The sequence below is a fragment of the Fukomys damarensis genome, unplaced genomic scaffold, assembly GCF_012274545.1.
Source record: "Fukomys damarensis isolate Sample0158 unplaced genomic scaffold, DMR_v1.0_HiC HiC_scaffold_17, whole genome shotgun sequence".
Taxonomy (NCBI): Eukaryota; Metazoa; Chordata; class Mammalia; order Rodentia; family Bathyergidae; genus Fukomys; species Fukomys damarensis.
The window spans coordinates 15273743-15292017 of NW_022900929.1; the positions used below are offsets into that span (position 1 = coordinate 15273743).

Consider the following 18275-nt stretch of genomic DNA (forward strand, 5'->3'; position numbering starts at 1 on the left):
TGTAGGGAAGGTGTGATACGTAGGGGAAGAACAAAAAGGGAAAAGAAAAAAATGTGAGAGAATGAAAAGATGAAAATAAAGTGTTTGTAGATGGGGAGGAGAGGAGGGGGTGAAGGGAGGGCAGAGGGAAGGGGAAAAAGATGAGAATCAAGACTTGCCATGTAAAGGTACATGATCCCAACAATGAATGTAACTGTACTGTATCCCTAAATGTACCAATAAACTCAATAAAAAAAAAAAAAAGTCTTCCTTCTCTCCCACCTAGTAAGAGTTCTAATCCTTCAATATTATAATGTCATAAATCTTTAAGTTACTAATAACTAAGATAGTCTTTGATGAAAATCAAATCTATTCTTTAAATTCAATTCTGAGTAAGCATTTATGCTGTTTCATGTATTATATGGTCCTAGCAAGATTCTGTTTGCCTAGAAGTAGACACTGTGTGTTACTCATCTTGGCTTCAATATAACACAACATGTGGCACGGGAAAAGCATTTAATATGCAATAAAGATTATTTCTTTGTTTCAAAAGTGAAAAGGGCGTTATAAAACTGCAGACCTTTGTGGGAGAGTTAAAGAAATCACTACAGATGTCTAAAATTGCTGGTGATGATGCTGTGGGCAATGTGATCATAACCACTCCTTATGTCCTAAAAGAATTAACACAGTAATTTGCCTTGCCCATAACTTCAGCCTGATGTAATGCTAAAGTTGGAGGGTGTGATCTGTGACAAATGGATCTGAGTCAAAGACAAGATTTCCTTCATGAATAGGCTTTATCGAGTTAGTCACAGAGGAAGTGAAAATGCAGGACTCGTATCAGAATTTATCTTCAGTATATCCAAGGGTAGACTTCCTGTTACCACCTCACTCCCAGCAGGTCTGTATGCTCCATAGCAGAACTATGCCATGGGTACGGGGAATTTAAAAACAGCTGATGAAACTGATATTAACTGCTTGGTTGAGCATAATTTTAAAGGTGAAATGGTCAATCATCCAAGTTTATTATCAACAGATCCTACATTTTGTGTTCTTAGAAACACCCTGCACATGTACAGTCCTTCATGAGTCTTATTTTCTCTCACTGTAGACAGGACAGACAACATTTACAATCACAGATACTCTGGAAGGCTGTAAAATGAATAAATGCATTCACTGTTAACATCACTTTCTTCCCAGTTCAGTAAAACTATTACACGATTAGGTGTGAATAGTAAAAGTAAATTGATTACAAATTAATTCACCTTTTAGATGTAACAAATTACCTGTTAACCACTTCAGGACCATTCACTCACTGCTTTGAATGCAGGGGGTTAATGTCTGTCACACAGGGAAAGACTGCACTTTAAATGAAGAAGTACTACACATAATAGTTCAAGTAAATTTACATGAAAATTCTTATCAAAGAATCCTGAATTGAAGTCCAGCAAAACCAGATGTTAATCAGTGACTCACTTGAACTATTTGAATAAAATTATCTCTACATCCTTGACAGAAAAGTATGTCTTTGTTTTTCCAACTAACCCCTTAATAAGATTTATAACCTAAGATAAAATTTAACTACTGATTGGGTCACACACAAAAAAGAAACAAGATCTGATGAGCTCTACTTTATTCCCATGAAAAATGCACCCAAATAGTATTTAAAAGCTAAGAAGCCTGACTAGAAGCTATTTCCCTGCAGATATTTTATATGATTTAGGACACAACTTGTGCTCCCATCTAATTGATTTAAAACATTAATGAAATTTCCCTACTACCAGGAAAGGTGAACTAGGTTTTAGAGATCAACTCTCCTCATGAAAACAATTTAAGCTATATACGGTACTTTAAAACGTCTTTTCAAATGTGCTTTTTTAAACAAAAATGACAAGACAGTAAAAAATTACCAACTCAAAAGTAAAGGAGGAATTTAACACACTGTGTTGAGAAGACTATCCACATACAAAAGAATGAAGTTGGACTCTTACAACATGCACAAAACTTAACTCAAAATGGATCAGAAATGTAAAAATAAGAACTAAAAACATAAACTCAAATAAACAGAAGGAAAGCTGTACAACACTGGATTTGACGGTGGTTGCCTGGATATGATACAAAATCAAAATATAAAACTTGTAAACAAGAGAACACTACCAACAGAGTAAAAAAAGCAAACACAGAATTCTGTGTGGTGGGGAGGTATTTTCAAATCACATATCAAATAGTGCATTAAGATACAGACTATGAAGAACTCCAGCAATTCAACAACAAAACAGGAGCATTCAAAAATGGAGAAAGGACTTAAACAGCACATTTCTTCCCCCCAAAAGTTACTATTCCTGCATAACAAATGAAATCAAAATGTAGTGGCTTAAATCAACAATTTTATCCTATTCGTGGATACCAGGGGTCAGGACATTAGAGAGAAGATGAAGTTAATGTGCAACATCTGAGGCCACAACTGAGGAGCCTTGACAAGTAGTGGTCTGGGCTTTTTTTCCCCCCTTTTTTTGGTACCAGGGACTGAACTCAGGACCTTGTACTGGTGAGGCAGGCATGGTGCCACTGAGCTAAATTCCCAGCCTGGTCTAGGCCTTCTTTATAGCACAGCAGTTTCAAAACAGGACGTCTTACATGGCAGCACAGTGTCCTGGCAAACAAGGTGGGGCTACACTGTCTCTTCTGGCCTAGCCTCAGTCATCACACAGTACTTTCACCACATCCTACCAGTCATAAACTGGTCAGGAGCTTTCACAGACTCAAGAACAGAGGAAGGAGAGCCATCCTTTCTATGGAGAAGTGTTAAGATTACAGACTACACAGATAGGAAGTTGGAAGGCAGCCATGTGCATGGACTTTTAAAAAAATTCTCTCTCTCTCTCTCTCTCTCTCTCTCTCTCTCTCTCTCTCTCTCACATCTCTCTCTGCCCCTCCCTCTTTTCTGGTACCAGGAAATGAATTCAGGGCCTTGTGCTTGCCAGGCAGGCACTGCACTGCTGAGCTACATCCCCAGCCTTGCATGGTCTTAGCTGGCATACTGGACTGGTCGGTGAAAACTCAGCACTCTTCATACTGAGAAACAACCATGCTCTTGACCTGCTCTAAAAGCTCTGAGGTAGTGGGCAATACCATTCAGAATGTGGAATGGACAAAGGAGCACAGGGACAGAGACTGAGTTCTGACAAAACTTCTGTTTAGGCTACATTCCCTTCACATTCATCTTCTTGTGCAACCCACCAGGCTTCCTCACAATTAGAGGAGTCTCTATAAAACATGTCTCTTACAACCTCTCCATCATGACTGCTACCCTTAGGTGGCAAATTCCATCACAAACATCACTGTGAATGCTTTCTGGAAAAGGACATCCAACTCCCATAGACTTGGACTTTCAGTCATCTCACCATAACTCTCTTGCCCAGTCTTACAGACCCAACCCAAATCTGACCTTGATTCCTGACCTCTCATTAAAATGTCCACAACACATATAACACATGATATGCAAATAAGTACACAGAATTTTCATATTCAGATGGGAAGGTGCAATTCTATGAGCAGGTTTACAGAATTTTGTGTGTGTGTGTGTGTGTGTGTGTATGTGTGGTTGGAGATGAGGTGAGGATAAGAAGAAATGTTGGGCATGATATTCAGAGTAAATATTAATTCTTTGTGTCTTGTGTACTGAATCAAAACTAATTCTGCTGCCAATTTCAAATGGTCTGGAAAGACTACAGTGGCACTGAGAGAGCTAAAAAATCAGACCCTCTTAATGTTAAATCTGTCAGAATCAGAGTTCTGACAAAGAGAAGCACAAGGCTAAAAACTGTCTCAATGGATTAAACACCTCAACCCCCACCAGCTGCTAAAGGAGGATAATGTTTTAACATGGTAGTTATCGTTTGGGTTTTGGACAAATACAGTACCTCCTTCCCATTAGTACACTGTCCTAACACCCTCGAGATTACCTGAGAATCTTCATTAAATCTGGTACTTGTTAAAAATAATAAAATTTGATCTTTCTCCTTCAGGACAAATATGATGTATCTGTGGTTTATTAACAGACATTCTGACAAATTAACTGGCTAAGTATTGCTTACTTGGAAATACTGATTTTTTTTTCTTTCTTTCTTTCCTTTTTTTTTTTTTTGTACCAGGGATTGAACTCAGACCTTGCTCTTGCAAGGCAGGCATGGTGCCACTGAGCTAAACCCCTGGCCCAATACTGGTTTGATACTAATTTTATAAAACAAAAATTGCTTTCCCATTTTAACTTTATTTCAAGAATTCAAGTCAAATTTTCATTTTGAATAAAACTTCAATTAACGCAAACAACTTGGGCTAGACTACTAAAAATACAATGAATAAATTATGTTAACCTTTTGCCTAAGTAAATTTTTCCAGGTGCACTGTGTTATGACTATATGCGCTTAGCTTTGTTTCTTTAAATAAATTAGAGAAAGGAAAAAGATAGGGAGGGGAATGTGACAATCACACTTAATCTACACCAGGCTGCCATATGTCACTTTTTGTCCTTTGCTGGTTCATTGGTTATTCATGAATTAACTACCTGAAAAGTGCTATATTTATCTTTACAGCCACAAAGCTGCCAATTCAGTTTGAAGTATGCTTGCTTTGTTTTCACTGAGACACACGGTTCTGGAAGAAAACACTCTGTGTATCTGACACTGCCCTACGCTATAATACAGGTATAAAAAACCTATGTGATATAATATGGTGAGTTTCCACATTGATACCAAGCCTGTGCCTTACTATTATGTTTGAAGACTGTTACATCAAAGGAAAAAATGAAGCAGTCTCAGCTTTTAGGGCCTCTGGCCTCTTAGAATTTCCACAGAGGCCCCAAATCCTATCCCTGCCTGTGTTTTGTTATCAATGGTCTTACTGTTTCCATTTCTTTTCTTCTTTTATATGTGCTTGTTTCTGGCAGTATCCTCTGCTATTAACTTACCTCCTTCCTCAAAGCTACCTGGGTTCCAACCACTGCTCCCCAGGATGCATTACATCATCTCTAGCTGGGAATCTGCCCTACAGTTTCCTTTCCCACCACAGACATCATTATGAAAGACTGCATGGGTCATTTATATTCCCATGGATTTGCCAGAACTATACCTATGAACCATGTCTTAAAAGCATAAAAAGCACACTCAGGTGACCAGGGATTGGGTATGGGGGTGGAAAGAGAGACACAGGATGGGGGCCTTTCATTACTATTAGACAAAAGGAGAGGGAAACATTTTAAAGTGCTTCTTGAAGTCTTCAAACTTAAAACTACCACCTCAAATCCATCGTATTTGTCCTGAAAGAGAAAGATCAGAGACAGAGAGTAATTTACATCAAAAACAGATGTATGTGTATGCATGCATTCTACTCATTCTTTGAATATCTTGAAAAATAAAAAACCATAGCATAGCTTTGTAAATAGGGAAAGGTGAAGGGGTGAAGGGAGGGCAGGGGTATGGAGTAAAAATAAGAAACAAGACATACCATGTAAAGGTACAAGATCCCAATGATAAATTTAATTGCATTATTTGCTTAAAATGTATTAATAAACTTCACGGGGAAAAAATACATGAAAATCTATATTCCAAAACTACTGGCATTTGAAAATTTTATGACAGTAAATAAAACAAAAGGATAAATTAAATTTTTCTTAGGCTCAACAGTAATTCTGACATGTACCATCAAAAATATATAATACAAGTTCTTTAGCAGGTGGTGACTGAGGCTAAAGATCTAATCCAAAGAGAAAACAGTACTTCACAAATATGCATACCTGCATATTTTATTTCATCATCTTTTGAGCATTCCAAATTTAAAAACTGCTTTATAATTCAGGTATGTGGCTCACACATGGACCTCCATTAGCAAAGAGGAAAATGAAGAAGAGGGAGCATTGATATTTCAGACCTTCATTATCATGTAAGACCAAGTCATCAAATTCCTAAAGTAATTAACGTATGAGATCAGTGCCTATTATGCCTAAGAAAACAAAAGATTCGAATACAGCTTTTAGTATTCGTATGATCAGTTAAAAACATTTAATTGAAGGTCCATGTCAGTACAGAACTGCTTTACAGGAGCTCCAAAGCCTCGTCCCTGTTCCTTAATTTACCAAGTGTATCACCACTTCTTCAGTATTCTAGATAAACACCTATCAGGCTGCCTCCATTAGTCAGAATTAGGTTCAGTGAAGAAAAATGGAAAGAAACTGGATGCTGGGGCTGGCATAGCCACCCCTCCATGTTACTTCTCTCTTCCCCGTTTGTCCAAGGCTTCTCAGATCTTTGTCTCTATTTAGCTAGGCCACCTCAATCAGAATGACAATAATTCACACCATCATCACCCCTGCCTAATATAGTAGTGGTGAACCTATAGCACACATGTTATTGTGTTTTTATTTTAAGACAAAAGATGCTCGAGCGGTTTTTTTCCTAAACTAAAACTCAGTACTCAGGTTTAACTGAAGTGTTGGCACTTTGTGATAAATAAGCAGGTTTTAGGTCAGTTTGGTACTCGGTCTCTTAAAGGTTCACCATCACTGGATTAGACCATACCATCCTCGTTCACATGCTGCAGGGAAATTAGCAGCTCCATTCAGGCACACACACCCTTCCTGACAAGGGACTCTCTATCCATTCTTTTGCACCAGCCTGCTAAGGCCCCCTAGAGGCAAGGAAGAGATGACTCCAGGCTGGTGCAAGTGTGATTTGCAGCACCTTGCCCCCATTCAAAGGTCAAACATAAGGGTTCTCACAGGCTAAGAAATGAGTCTGTGTGTCAAAAAACATTGCCCAAGGGACAGAGTGTGGAGCTACAATTTAAAAAACAAAAGTCAATCTAGAATTCTAAGCCCAGCACAAATATCTTTCAAAAATAGAGGCAAAATAAATGCTAACTAGAAATCTGAAACTACAAAAATGAATAAACAAGCCCATTTTCTCACTTTAATGGTCTTTATTGGACTGTTTCAAGCAAACTTGATAATAATTTTTACAGGTTTTATGACATATAGAAGTAAAATATGTGAAAAAATATCACAAAAGGAGTTAGAATAGATGTATACTGTTATTAAGGTTCTTGTGTGAAATGGCAAATTATTTAAAGTAATAATACATTATTTAAAGGTAAGACTATTATAACATATGTCATCCTGTAGCTGCTACAAAGCAAACAAAGGGTATGATTTATCAGCCAATGATTGTTATGAACTGGAATCACTAAATACTCCATGATTCCAAAAGAAAGCGGGAAAACAGACAGATGTGATACAGAAAACAAAGAGCAACACAATAAGATTTTAATCTGATCCTATTGGTAATCCAATTAAATATAGTCTAAACACTATGATTAAAGGCAGAGATAGTCACAATAGATTAAAAAATAAAAAGTAAGCCTCAATAATGTACTGTCCATAAGAATGAGAAGGCCCATGACACTAAGGTCCCTCAATTCTATTCTCTTTCCTATAAGAAAGTAGTGGATCAGAAGAAAGGAGGGCCCAGCAAGGTGCTCACTTCACAGTAAGTCAAGAAATTTTTCATCAATAAAAAAACTTTCTGGTAGCGAAGAAGCAAATGCATAAAGTCAGAATCATGGATTCTGCCTTACTAGTAAGCCTAAAATATAATCTGCCCAGAAAACAAGAACTTTGGGTAAATTCAAGCCTTCAGGCCACATAAAGAATTACATTATAGTAAGTCTCCAACTTACAAACACTCCAGTTGCAAACTTTTTGCAGATATTAATAGGTACACTTACAAACACTGGTAGATACAAAAATCATGAAAGTAGCTTACATATCTCCAGGACACTGTCACAGGTGTGCTGCTGTATGCTTACTGTACAGTACAGTAGTATACAGTAGTAAGATACAGTCAGGGACTTCTGTATTTTTGTGTGTGTTCGGTTCTTTATGCTTTACATTGTACATTTGTGTTAAATGTGTGTAAGACTCAGTTTGTTGGACCTATGATCAAATCTGACTTACAAATGTTCTCCGAGAAGGGAACTCAAGGACTTATGAATTTAGAAAATTTAGTAATTTAGAATTTAGTAATTTAGAAAGGCTGGGAAAGTCTACTGTAGCTAATTTATATCACAATAATCTATTGCAACTTCTGCAAAATTAAGTCAACATCAATCAGTTTCTTTTTAATCTTTTACTTTTTTTTCTGGTACTGGGGCTCGAACTTAGGTCCGTGCGCTTGCAAGGCAGGCGGCGACACCACTGAGCTAAATTCCCAGCCCTAATATTTTACTTTTTAATGCAAAGTCTGTGCCTAGTTTCACCAGTGCTCACTGTGGGTTGAGATTGGGTATTACAGCCCTCAGATAGAATTTTTATCCAATTAAACTTTATTTTCAAAAAACAGATAGCGGTTTGACTTGGCCCACAGACAATAATTGGCTAATCCCTCTTCTACCATACCAAGGTGATGCACAATCACACGATATACTGACACATTTCAGATAATCATAATGATAACATTTATCATAGGGAATTTGTACCTGTAATGATGTATCTTACTTTTTCCCCCATTCCTTTTACCTCCCTTCAATCCCTCTTCCCCTCATTTACAAAAGCTTTGTTTCCATTTCCCTCTTCTATTCTGTTTTATTCTTGTCCATTTCTTCCTTTCCCCCTCCCACCTCCTTAGTTCCCCTTCTCATTTGAACATTTCCTTCCCATTTCCCAATATCTACTATACATTTTGGCCCTAATTTCTACTTTCCAATTCTCACACCCGAAAAACAATGCAGTATTTAAACATGTGTGTCCAATTTATTTAAGAGTATGGTCTCAAGGTGCATTTATTTAGCTAGAAATGTCTCAAAGCTTCTCCTTCCTTATGTTAAGAGTAGTACATTGTGTGAGAAGAGCACATATTTATTCTTTATCCATTTGTCAGTTGATGAGCACCTGTGCTATTTCCAAGATTTAGCTATTTAACAAGCTGTGCTGTTATAAACATGGGTGCAGAGATATTGCTGTGGTATGATGCTTTTAATTCTTCCAGGAAGATACCAAGAAGGGGAATAGCTGGGTCAAATGGAACCTCTAGTTTAATTTTTCGAGAAATCACACTGACTTCCACAGTGGTTGCACCAGTCTATACTCCCACCAACAGTGGAGAAAGGTTTCTTTTCCCCTATGTCCCTGCCAGCACTTGTTATTGGTTGATTCTTGATAACAGCCACTCTTTCTGTAATGAGATGTAATCTCAGTATATTGTTTTTATTTGCATCTCTCAAATTACCAGTGATGTTGAATATTTTTTCACATATTTATTTGGAATTTCTACTTCATCTAAGGGGTGTCTATTCATGTCCATTTTTGGACATTTAAATTTGAGGCGTCTGATTTTATGGAGTTCTTTATAGATTATATATATTAGTTATTTGTTTGATGAACAGCTGGCAAAATACTTCTCCCATACTGTGGGCTGTCTTTTCACTCTACTGGTGATTTCTTTTGCTGTGCAAAAGCTTCTTAATAAGATGAGATCCCAGTTGTTGATTGTGATAATGCCTATGTGATCTGGATTTGTTCATGAAGTCTTTACCTATACCAGTGTCTTCAAATGTTCAAAAATTCTATCTCCCAGCAGATTTAGTGTTTCTGATTTAATATTTTGTTTTTGTCTTGTACCAGGAATTGAACTCAGGGCCTCGTGCTCGCTAGGCAGGTGCTGCATCACTGAACTATATACTTGGACTACTATTTAGATCTTTGTTCCCTTTCAGTTTTAGTTTAGTACATGGTAAAGATAGGGATCTAGTTTTAATCTTTGGCACATGGAAATACAGTTTTCTGAGCACAATTTGTTAGAGAGGCTATCTTTCTTCTGGTGAAGGTGTTTGAGTGTTTGACCTCTGTCAAACATAAGGTGGCTGAGTATGTTTGGAGTTACTTCTGCATCTTCTAATCTGTTCCATTGCTCTTCAGGTCTGGGTTTCTTCTCTTCTCCCTGCCTCCTTCCCTAATTCCCTCCCTTTCTTCCTTTCTTTCTTTCATCTCTTGCTTTATTTAGTATTTACCAGTATCATATTGTTTTTATCACAGGAGCCCAGAATTGCTTTGTTATTCTAGGTCTCTTCTGATTTCAAATGAATTTTAGGATTGTTTACTGTAATCCTGTGAGATTATGTTATTGTTATTTTGATCAGAATTTCATTAAAGCTGTATAAGACTTTGGAAGTATGGCCATTTTCACCATATTGGCTCTTACCCAAGAACAAGGATATCTTCCCATTTTCTGATACCCTCTTCAATCTCCTTTTTCAGAGTAATGTAGTTTTCAATGTAAAGGTCTTTTACCTCTTTTATTAGATTGATTCCTAGGTATTTCATTTTTTTTGAATGCTATTGTGAAAGGGGCTGTTTCACTAATTTCTCTCTCAGTGAGTTTGTTGTGTACAGGAATGCTATTGAATTTTGAGTGTTCACTTTATATCCAGCTACATTACTGCATTTAGTTATTATATCTAGAAGTCACAAATGTGAGGTTTTAGGTCTTCTATGTAGACTAACATGCCATCTGCAAATAGTCATGATTTAACGTCTCCCTTTCCTATTCTTATTCCTTTTATTTCTTTCTCTTGTCTAATTGCTCTGGCCAATGTTTCTAGAACTATATTGAAAAAAAGTGATGACAGTAGACATCCTTGTCTTGTTCCTGACTTTAGAGTGAAAGCTTTCACTTTTAGTCCATTTAATATCATGTTGGCTGTTGGTCTGTTATAAATGGCTTTTATCAAACAAACTGAGATAAAGACCATCTATTCCAATTTTCTGTAGGGTTTTATTATGAATGGGCAATGGACTTTGCCCAGTGATTTTTCTGCATCTACTGTGATGATCATGTGGCTTTTGTACTTGGCTCTGTTATTATAGTATATGACATTTGTTGATTTGTAAAAGTTGAACCATCCAACATCCATAGGATAGTGTGTAATCTGGATGATTTGCTGCATTCTGTTTGCCGATATCTCATTGAGGATTTTCACATCTATATTCATTAGGGAGACTGGTCTGCAGTCCTCTTTTTTGGTTGAATCCTTCTCTGGTTTTGGTTTCAGAGTAATAATGTTTGCTTCCAGGAATGAATTTGGAGTATTGTTTCCCTTTGTATTTTATTAAAGAATGTGAAAAGTAGCAGCATTAGGTCTTCTCCAAATTTCTTGTAGGATTCAGCAGGGAATCTTCAGGACCTGGGCTTTTCTTTTTTTGTAGGTTTTTAATTATATCTTCATTTTCACTGACTGATATTGGTTTATTTAGAATTTTTATATCTTCTTGATTCAGCTTTGGTAATTCATAAGTATCTAGGAATTTGTTCATTTCTTCTGTGTCTTTCATCTTATTAGAATACAGGTACTTGAAGTAAATATCAATAATCTTCTGGATTCCTGCAGGATTTGTTGTGATTTCACCCTTTTAAATCCAAATTGCATGGATTCGATTCTTTTTTTTTTGATAGGGTTGGCTATTGTCAATTTTACTTAAGCTTTCAGAGAACCGACTCTTCCATTCACCAATTCTTCACATTGTCTTTTTAGTCTCCACTGCATTAGTTTCTGCTCTGATCTTTATAATTTCTTCCCTCATACGAGCTTTGAACTTGATTTGCTCTTTTTTTTTCTAAAAGCTTGAGATTTAATATTAGGTTATTTATTTGAGCTTGTTCTGTTTTTCTGATATGAGAATTCACTGGTATAAATTTCTCTCAGAAGACAGCTTTCACTGCATGCCATAAATTATAGTATGTTGTACTGGGATTATCATTTAATTATAGAAATGGTCTAATTTCATCTGCGACCCACTGTTTGTTCAGAGGGGTGTTATTTAATTTCCATGTATTTATGAAGTTTTTGTGGTTTCTTTTGACACTGATTTCCAATTAATTGCACTATGGTATGGTAATTTGCATGGGATAATTTCATTTCCTTTGCATTTACTTAAGCATATTCTATGAGGTAGTATGTGGTAAATTTTACAGCTGAGAAAAATGAGTTACTGATGTTGAGGGATGGAACACTCTGCAGACATCTACTAAGCCAATTGGTTCAAAAGTTTGGTTCAGTTCTTGACATTTCTTTGTTGATTTTTTTAGTTAGCTGATTTACCTGTGACAGTGGGAGCACTGAGGTCTCCCATTACAGTTATATTAGTGCTTATTTGATTTTTTTGTGTCTGTAAATATTTGTTTTATATAATTGGGTACACTGGTGTTTGGGGCATACATATTTATGATTTTTATCTCTTGGACTATTTCCCTATACAAGGATGTAATGACCTTCTTAGTCTCTCTTAATCAGCTTGGCTTGAAATCCATTTTGTCTACAAATAGAACAGTTACTCCTGCTTTTTTCTAGGTTCCTGTCACACTGAGTAGTTTTCCATCCTTTGACTTTCAGTCTGTGAATTTCTTTTTTGACTTAAATGTGTTTCTTATACCCAGTATATTGTTGGATCTTGCTTCTTGATCCATTCTGCCAATCTGTTTCTTTTGATTAGTGAGTGGAAACCACTTACATTGATGGTCAAAACTGATACGTACAGACTTATCTTTTTTCATGTTATTTCCTTGTTGTTGGTTCTTTTCCCCTATGTTTAAGTACCTGCCTTCCTAGTCATTCTGTTGGGGTTCATGAAGTTGTAATTCTCATTATCTCTCTCTGGTATGTCCTTCGGAACATTTTGGAGTGCTGGTTTGGTGGTCATGAATTTCTTCAGGTGTTCTTTGTCATAGAAATATCTTATTTCTACATCAATTTTGAAAGATAGTATTGTAGGGTACTTCAACCTGGTTTGGAGGTTGTTTTCTTTTAGGGATTGAAATACTTCACTTCAAGCTCACCTTGACTTGAGGTTTGTGTTGAGAAGTCTGCTGTGATTTTGATGGGCTTTCCTTTACAAGTGATTTGTTTCTTTTGTCTAACAGCTTTTAATATTCTGTTCTATGTTGAATTTCTAGAATCTCCAGTATTATGTTCTTTGTTGTAGTTTTTTTTGATCATGGAGTCTGGATACATAGGAAATCAAAGTAGTCAATGAAACAACCAGACAATGACAGAAGGGGGAAAACAAAGTTCATGATCTTTTTCTGAGGAGTGGTATAAATGCTTGTTATTAGTTTTCTATGGCTACCATAACACATTCTCACAAATTTAGTGGCTTAAAATAACATGAGTTTATCATGTTAGAGTTCTGTCAATCAAGTCCAACATTGATCTTACTAGGTGGAGATCAAAGTGTCAGCAAGATACAGTCTCTTCTGAGGCTGGATGAGAGAATATTTCTTTACCTTTTCAATCCTTGGAGGCATTTCCTGAGCTCACAGCCCTTCCCCACAGCTTCAAAGCTAGGAACTGCCATCCTAGTCCTTTGCCCACAGCAATCTCTCTGGTTCCCTCTTCTTTCCTCTTTCACTTTTAGAAACCTGTGATTACAGATAATTCCAGATAATCTCCAAAGTCAGATGATTAGCAATTTCTATTCCCTTCTGCCAAGTCACCTAACATGTTCACAGGTTCTAAGGATTGGGGCCCAAACATGTTTAGGGGTCCATTATTCAGCCTATTGCGGTGCTTTTACCAGCTGCCCATAGGAATTTCTCCACCAATTTGAATGGATAAAGCACTGCTGATTAAGAGAATAACAGCACAAGCTAGGGCAAAATACACTACCACTGTGATTCCAAGCCTATGTTTAAAGTTGTATCAGCAAGGTTGCCATGGAGGCATCAGTAGTTCTACAGACCGGGCTGGCTCAGAACAGACTGGCTGGGCATTATGAGTATGAAGTATAAAGAATTTAGAAGTAAACCAGGTTAGATTCCAGAGTCTAAAACGGAGCACTGGCTCTAGTACTAGCTATAAGATCTTAGGAAAGTCACTTGTGTGTCCTTCCTCACCTGTAAAATGAAAAGGTTGATCAATTTTAAAGTATTGCCTGAAGGCCCTTCCAAGTGAAAATGCTATGAAGAAAGCAAAAAAAACAAAAATGACAAATTTATTCTCCTTCAATTTGAAACCAAGGTTTAGCATTTCATCTTCCCACGGGAAGAGAGAGTAGAAGAATAGACTTTTCTGTTTTGAAGCCAGATAAATTATACCTTAAAGAGTCTTTATAGCCTCGTCAGCACTTAAATTTTCAACTTACTCTGTCTTAAGTAAAAATAGCCAAAAGGTGACATATTTTGACGATTCAAACTATTAAAATATACAAAGTAGTTTACCTCTAGAGGAAAAAAAAGGTGAAAAATTTGTTACTCAATCTTTTGTGCTGGGGAAGAAAGGCTGAGAAAGCTGAAGAATGTAGGCCCTAAGAAACAGAAAGTGTCATTCAGGAGCATTTATGAGTTATGAAACTAATGATCAACCGAATACTCACAATATAACTTTAAAAATCAATCAAATGAATAGCCATTCTACATGATCTTTGAATACTATTTTTAAAAAGATAAAGTATAGTGCTTAACTTTGGCGTATACTAAAAATATACATACACTAAAAAACTTTTTTTTTTAATTTTAAAAGATCCTATACAAATGTATCAAAGGAATACTGAGAAGTATAAAGAACAGTCTCCATAAAAGTGAGGGAAACTGTCTTCAAAACAGCAATTAAGATGTTTCTTTATTGGCCCCAATTAACATTTGTATAAAAACGCAAAGCTCTCTTGAAGAATTCACAAATAAGTATATACACAATAAGAGAGTACTTCAGTGTTATAAAGAAATTTCTGTTCTAAACAATGAATGTGTAAAATGAAACTGCAGAGTCAACATTTTAAGGATATCACACCAGATTTAGAGATACAGTATTCACAAAGTGACCACAGACTCAAAGTTATAATTCAAGTGACAATGAATTAAAAGTCTGAAGACCTGAGCTCCCTGGTCTCTACAATCTCTGAAAGACTAGGTTTACTCACTTGGATATTGATGAGACTTTAATATTTGAGAAGATGACAGTTATTTTCATATATTTCACCTTTAGCAAACATTAGTAAATGAGGATTACTGTCCAAGGGAAAGACAAAAAGGGTTTTGTTTTGTTTTATAGGGTTCTATTAAATATTGCAACATGCCATTGAGAAAGGCTACAAATTACTTTTTTATTCCTCTAATGAACTATATTTTGGAGTAGTTTTAGGCTCACAGTAACACCGAGCATTAAGTATAAAGTCACAATATACCTCTTCCCCTACACACCCTGACTGTCCCAAAAATCAACATCTACACCAGAATGGAACATTTATTACAAATGATAAACCCACACATATACAACATTATCACCCGAAGTTCATAGTTCACAATATGGTTCACTCTTTGCACGGGGTGAGGGACTATGTTACTAGAGATTGCACTTGGGGCCTTCTCCCTAAGCTATAGCCCCAGCCCTTTCTTTTTCTTTTTTGAGACAGGGTCTTACAAGCCTTTTGCCTTAGCCCCCCCAGAATGCTGGGATTATAGGTATGTATCACCATGCATGCCTATCTTATGGTAGTATACATATTCTGGGTTTAGATAAATGTACTATGAAATGTGTCCACTATTACAGTATCACAGAGCAGTTCACTGCCCTAAATATCCTGTCTTTTTACCTATCCATCCCATTTTCCTCCCAATCCCTGGTAATCATTGATCTTTTTACTCAAATTATTTAAAATACAAACAAACAAAAGAAAAAAACCCCACAGGGTTACCTAGGAATATGACCAGTCAAAAAAAATTTTTTTTTGAGACAGGGTCTCTCTTATGCAGTTCAGGATGGCCTTAAACTCACCATGTAGCCTAGGCTGGCCTTGAACTCCCTGGGATCCTCCTGCCTCAGCCTCCTGAGTGTTGGGATTACAGGTGAGCACTACCACACCCAGCCATCCAATATGTTAAACTGTCTTCATTCACTACCAAATAATATCACACAGCACCTGAACTATGTCACTACTTTAACAGGTAGTAAAACAGAATGAAACAGAAATGTGGATGAATACATTCCACTCAAAACACTTAATAAGTTACTGATACATTTAAACATCTAATATTGTACTCATCTAAACTTTGAAAAATTTTTAAAAATATGGTACAATGTAACTACATATGTTGAAAACAAACAAGCAATATATTTGCATTATTTTCTCCAATGTGGTTTAATAGTTATGAAGTTATTTTCAATAGATTCTAAAGATATAGCTAAACAGACCGGTATTTCCTGCTCCTGGTAGTAATGAAGAGCTTCATTATAAGGTCCTACAGCTTTTACAACCTTGCTTTCTTCCCAGAAATGAAAAATGAAGTTGTGTTCAATCTATGAGTCAAAAAATTCAGCCCCTGCCCCTCTTCTTCTGAACAGCAGTAGTCAAAATAGTGGAAATTGATAGATGCCAATGCCAAAAGCAGAAGCTGGTAATTTATATCTACTCAATACATTTCATAGTTAAGAAAAGCTTTGGTGATTATTCTGGAGCTGTTCCTTGTATTATACCTCGCTTATACTGTTTATAATCCTTCTCCTAGACCCCAAACAGCAATCAAGCAGGTGTGGGGTCCTAACTACCTGTAGCCAACCAGCTGAGGTCCTGTTACCTAGAGCACATATCCAAAACAGACCATCTTCTGTCATACAAGGGTACAGCTGATGCAGGCACAGCAGAGAAAGCCAGGCTCTCTTATGTCCCCATCCTCATGGATCTGCCAGGGGACCAGTTTTTAAATTAAAAAAAAAATGTTCTCTTTGATTTTATAAGCCATCTTCTAAGTAGCCCATGTACCTCAAGAGAAAACAGAACTTATCACAGCCAGTACACTCTGACATGAAGAAATCTACACATTGTTCAAGGGAAGCAGAATGCAGTTCTTTATAAAAATGAGACAGTCTTGGTGGAGGGGATAATGAAAAGGAGGGGTGCAAGTACCAACTTCTGGATGCTCATGCTCACTTCGTGATGTGGACAGGCACATACTTCTCAATATTAAATCCCAACATACTGTTCTATAAGGCTCAACTCAAAACAAAAAGTCAACACTTACTAACAGGAAAAAAAGAATCATGAGTATAAATAGGCAAGCCACAGGATAGGAAATCCAAAGATGCCCCCCCCCACTCCTCCCAAACTCCCAAATCTCTTTCCTGATTCCTGATGAAATGTGTATTCATCGATCCAAATTACCCAACCGCTTTCCTGCAGATGGAACAGGGATACAATCCTGGCTGTACATTTTAATCATCAGTGAGTTTAATGAAATCACCTCTGCCTAAACTCTGCCCCAGCCTGAGACAGAATTTCCAGGACTTGGAAGCAGGAAATGGAATGTATCGCACCTGCCTCCCTAAGATTCCAGCTTTGAGTCTCACATTACCAGACCGAGCCATCCCTAATCCTCCTTGCTGGGGCAGCCAACACAACACCCCAACCTTGATCCTCAGGATTTCAGCTCCTGGCCAAGACACTCTCTAACACTGCTCTCCTAAGAATACCCGATGACATCCTTCTCTCTTCCCACAATCCATACTTCTCCAGGCTTTGGTTACTCGTCCTACAGTCACATCCAGTTAGCTGACACCTCTACAGCCTCAATTTATACAATCCCACTCTCCAGCAATGCCCACCTTTCTAACTCCTCTCTTCAAAGACTCTACTCCAACATTTTAAAAGCCCAGTTCTTCCATTAATTCCACCACCTTTTCACTCAGCTTAGTGGCTCACCATTTAAAAGCCTCCTCCTCTGAATACAGTGGGCCAACCCTTGACTTACAAACTCAATTAATTCCCAAGGGCTGGCTATAACTCGTTAGTCAATTGAAGTCTCAGTCTTTAAAGTCCCTCTCCTGTTTATAGGCAGATCTCAGTCTCCTTAGAGAGACGTTGGCCCAGGATTTCTCAATTAACCCCAGAATTCTTTAAGGGTTAAATCTGTATCTGAGACCATCTGGACAAGCAGCCAGCACTTGGGTTGTAACTCAAGACTTTGTTAAAATTCCAGTTGTAACCCAAGTTGTTCCTGTATCAAGCCAGTTGTGACGTGAGGGTCCACCATATATCCTCATTATGTTGCCTCCTCTTCTGTCATCACCAGGCAAATCTCAATCATAAATGAAGCTCTAGCTAATATGCACAGGTGACTTTGGTTAAAGAAAAAAAGTATTAACTCTACTGACTGACCTCAGTGTGTACTAAGACCACTGACTCCAAGTGGGCCTTTGTGGTGCGGCCTACACACACACACACACACACACACACACACACACACACACACACACACACACAC

The 18275-nt window shown here is 37.2% G+C and overlaps 1 protein-coding gene across 3 annotated transcripts in view; it reads right to left on the reverse strand.

Moving 5' to 3' along the window:
* Window positions 1–18275, reverse strand: part of LOC104853025 (cytochrome c oxidase assembly factor 1 homolog) — an 80193-nt gene that overhangs the window by 34891 nt on the left and 27027 nt on the right. The window contains exon 1 of one of the 3 annotated variants that reach the window (XM_019205519.2): window positions 13308–13436. The exons of 1 other annotated variant lie outside the window; for it this stretch is intronic. In XM_019205519.2, coding sequence (XP_019061064.1) covers window positions 13308–13328 — 21 coding nt within the window. In that variant the 5' untranslated portion in view covers window positions 13329–13436. Of the gene's footprint in view, window positions 1–13307; window positions 13437–18275 lie in introns of those variants that run through there. One more of the 3 variants, XM_019205518.2, reaches the window with a different exon arrangement.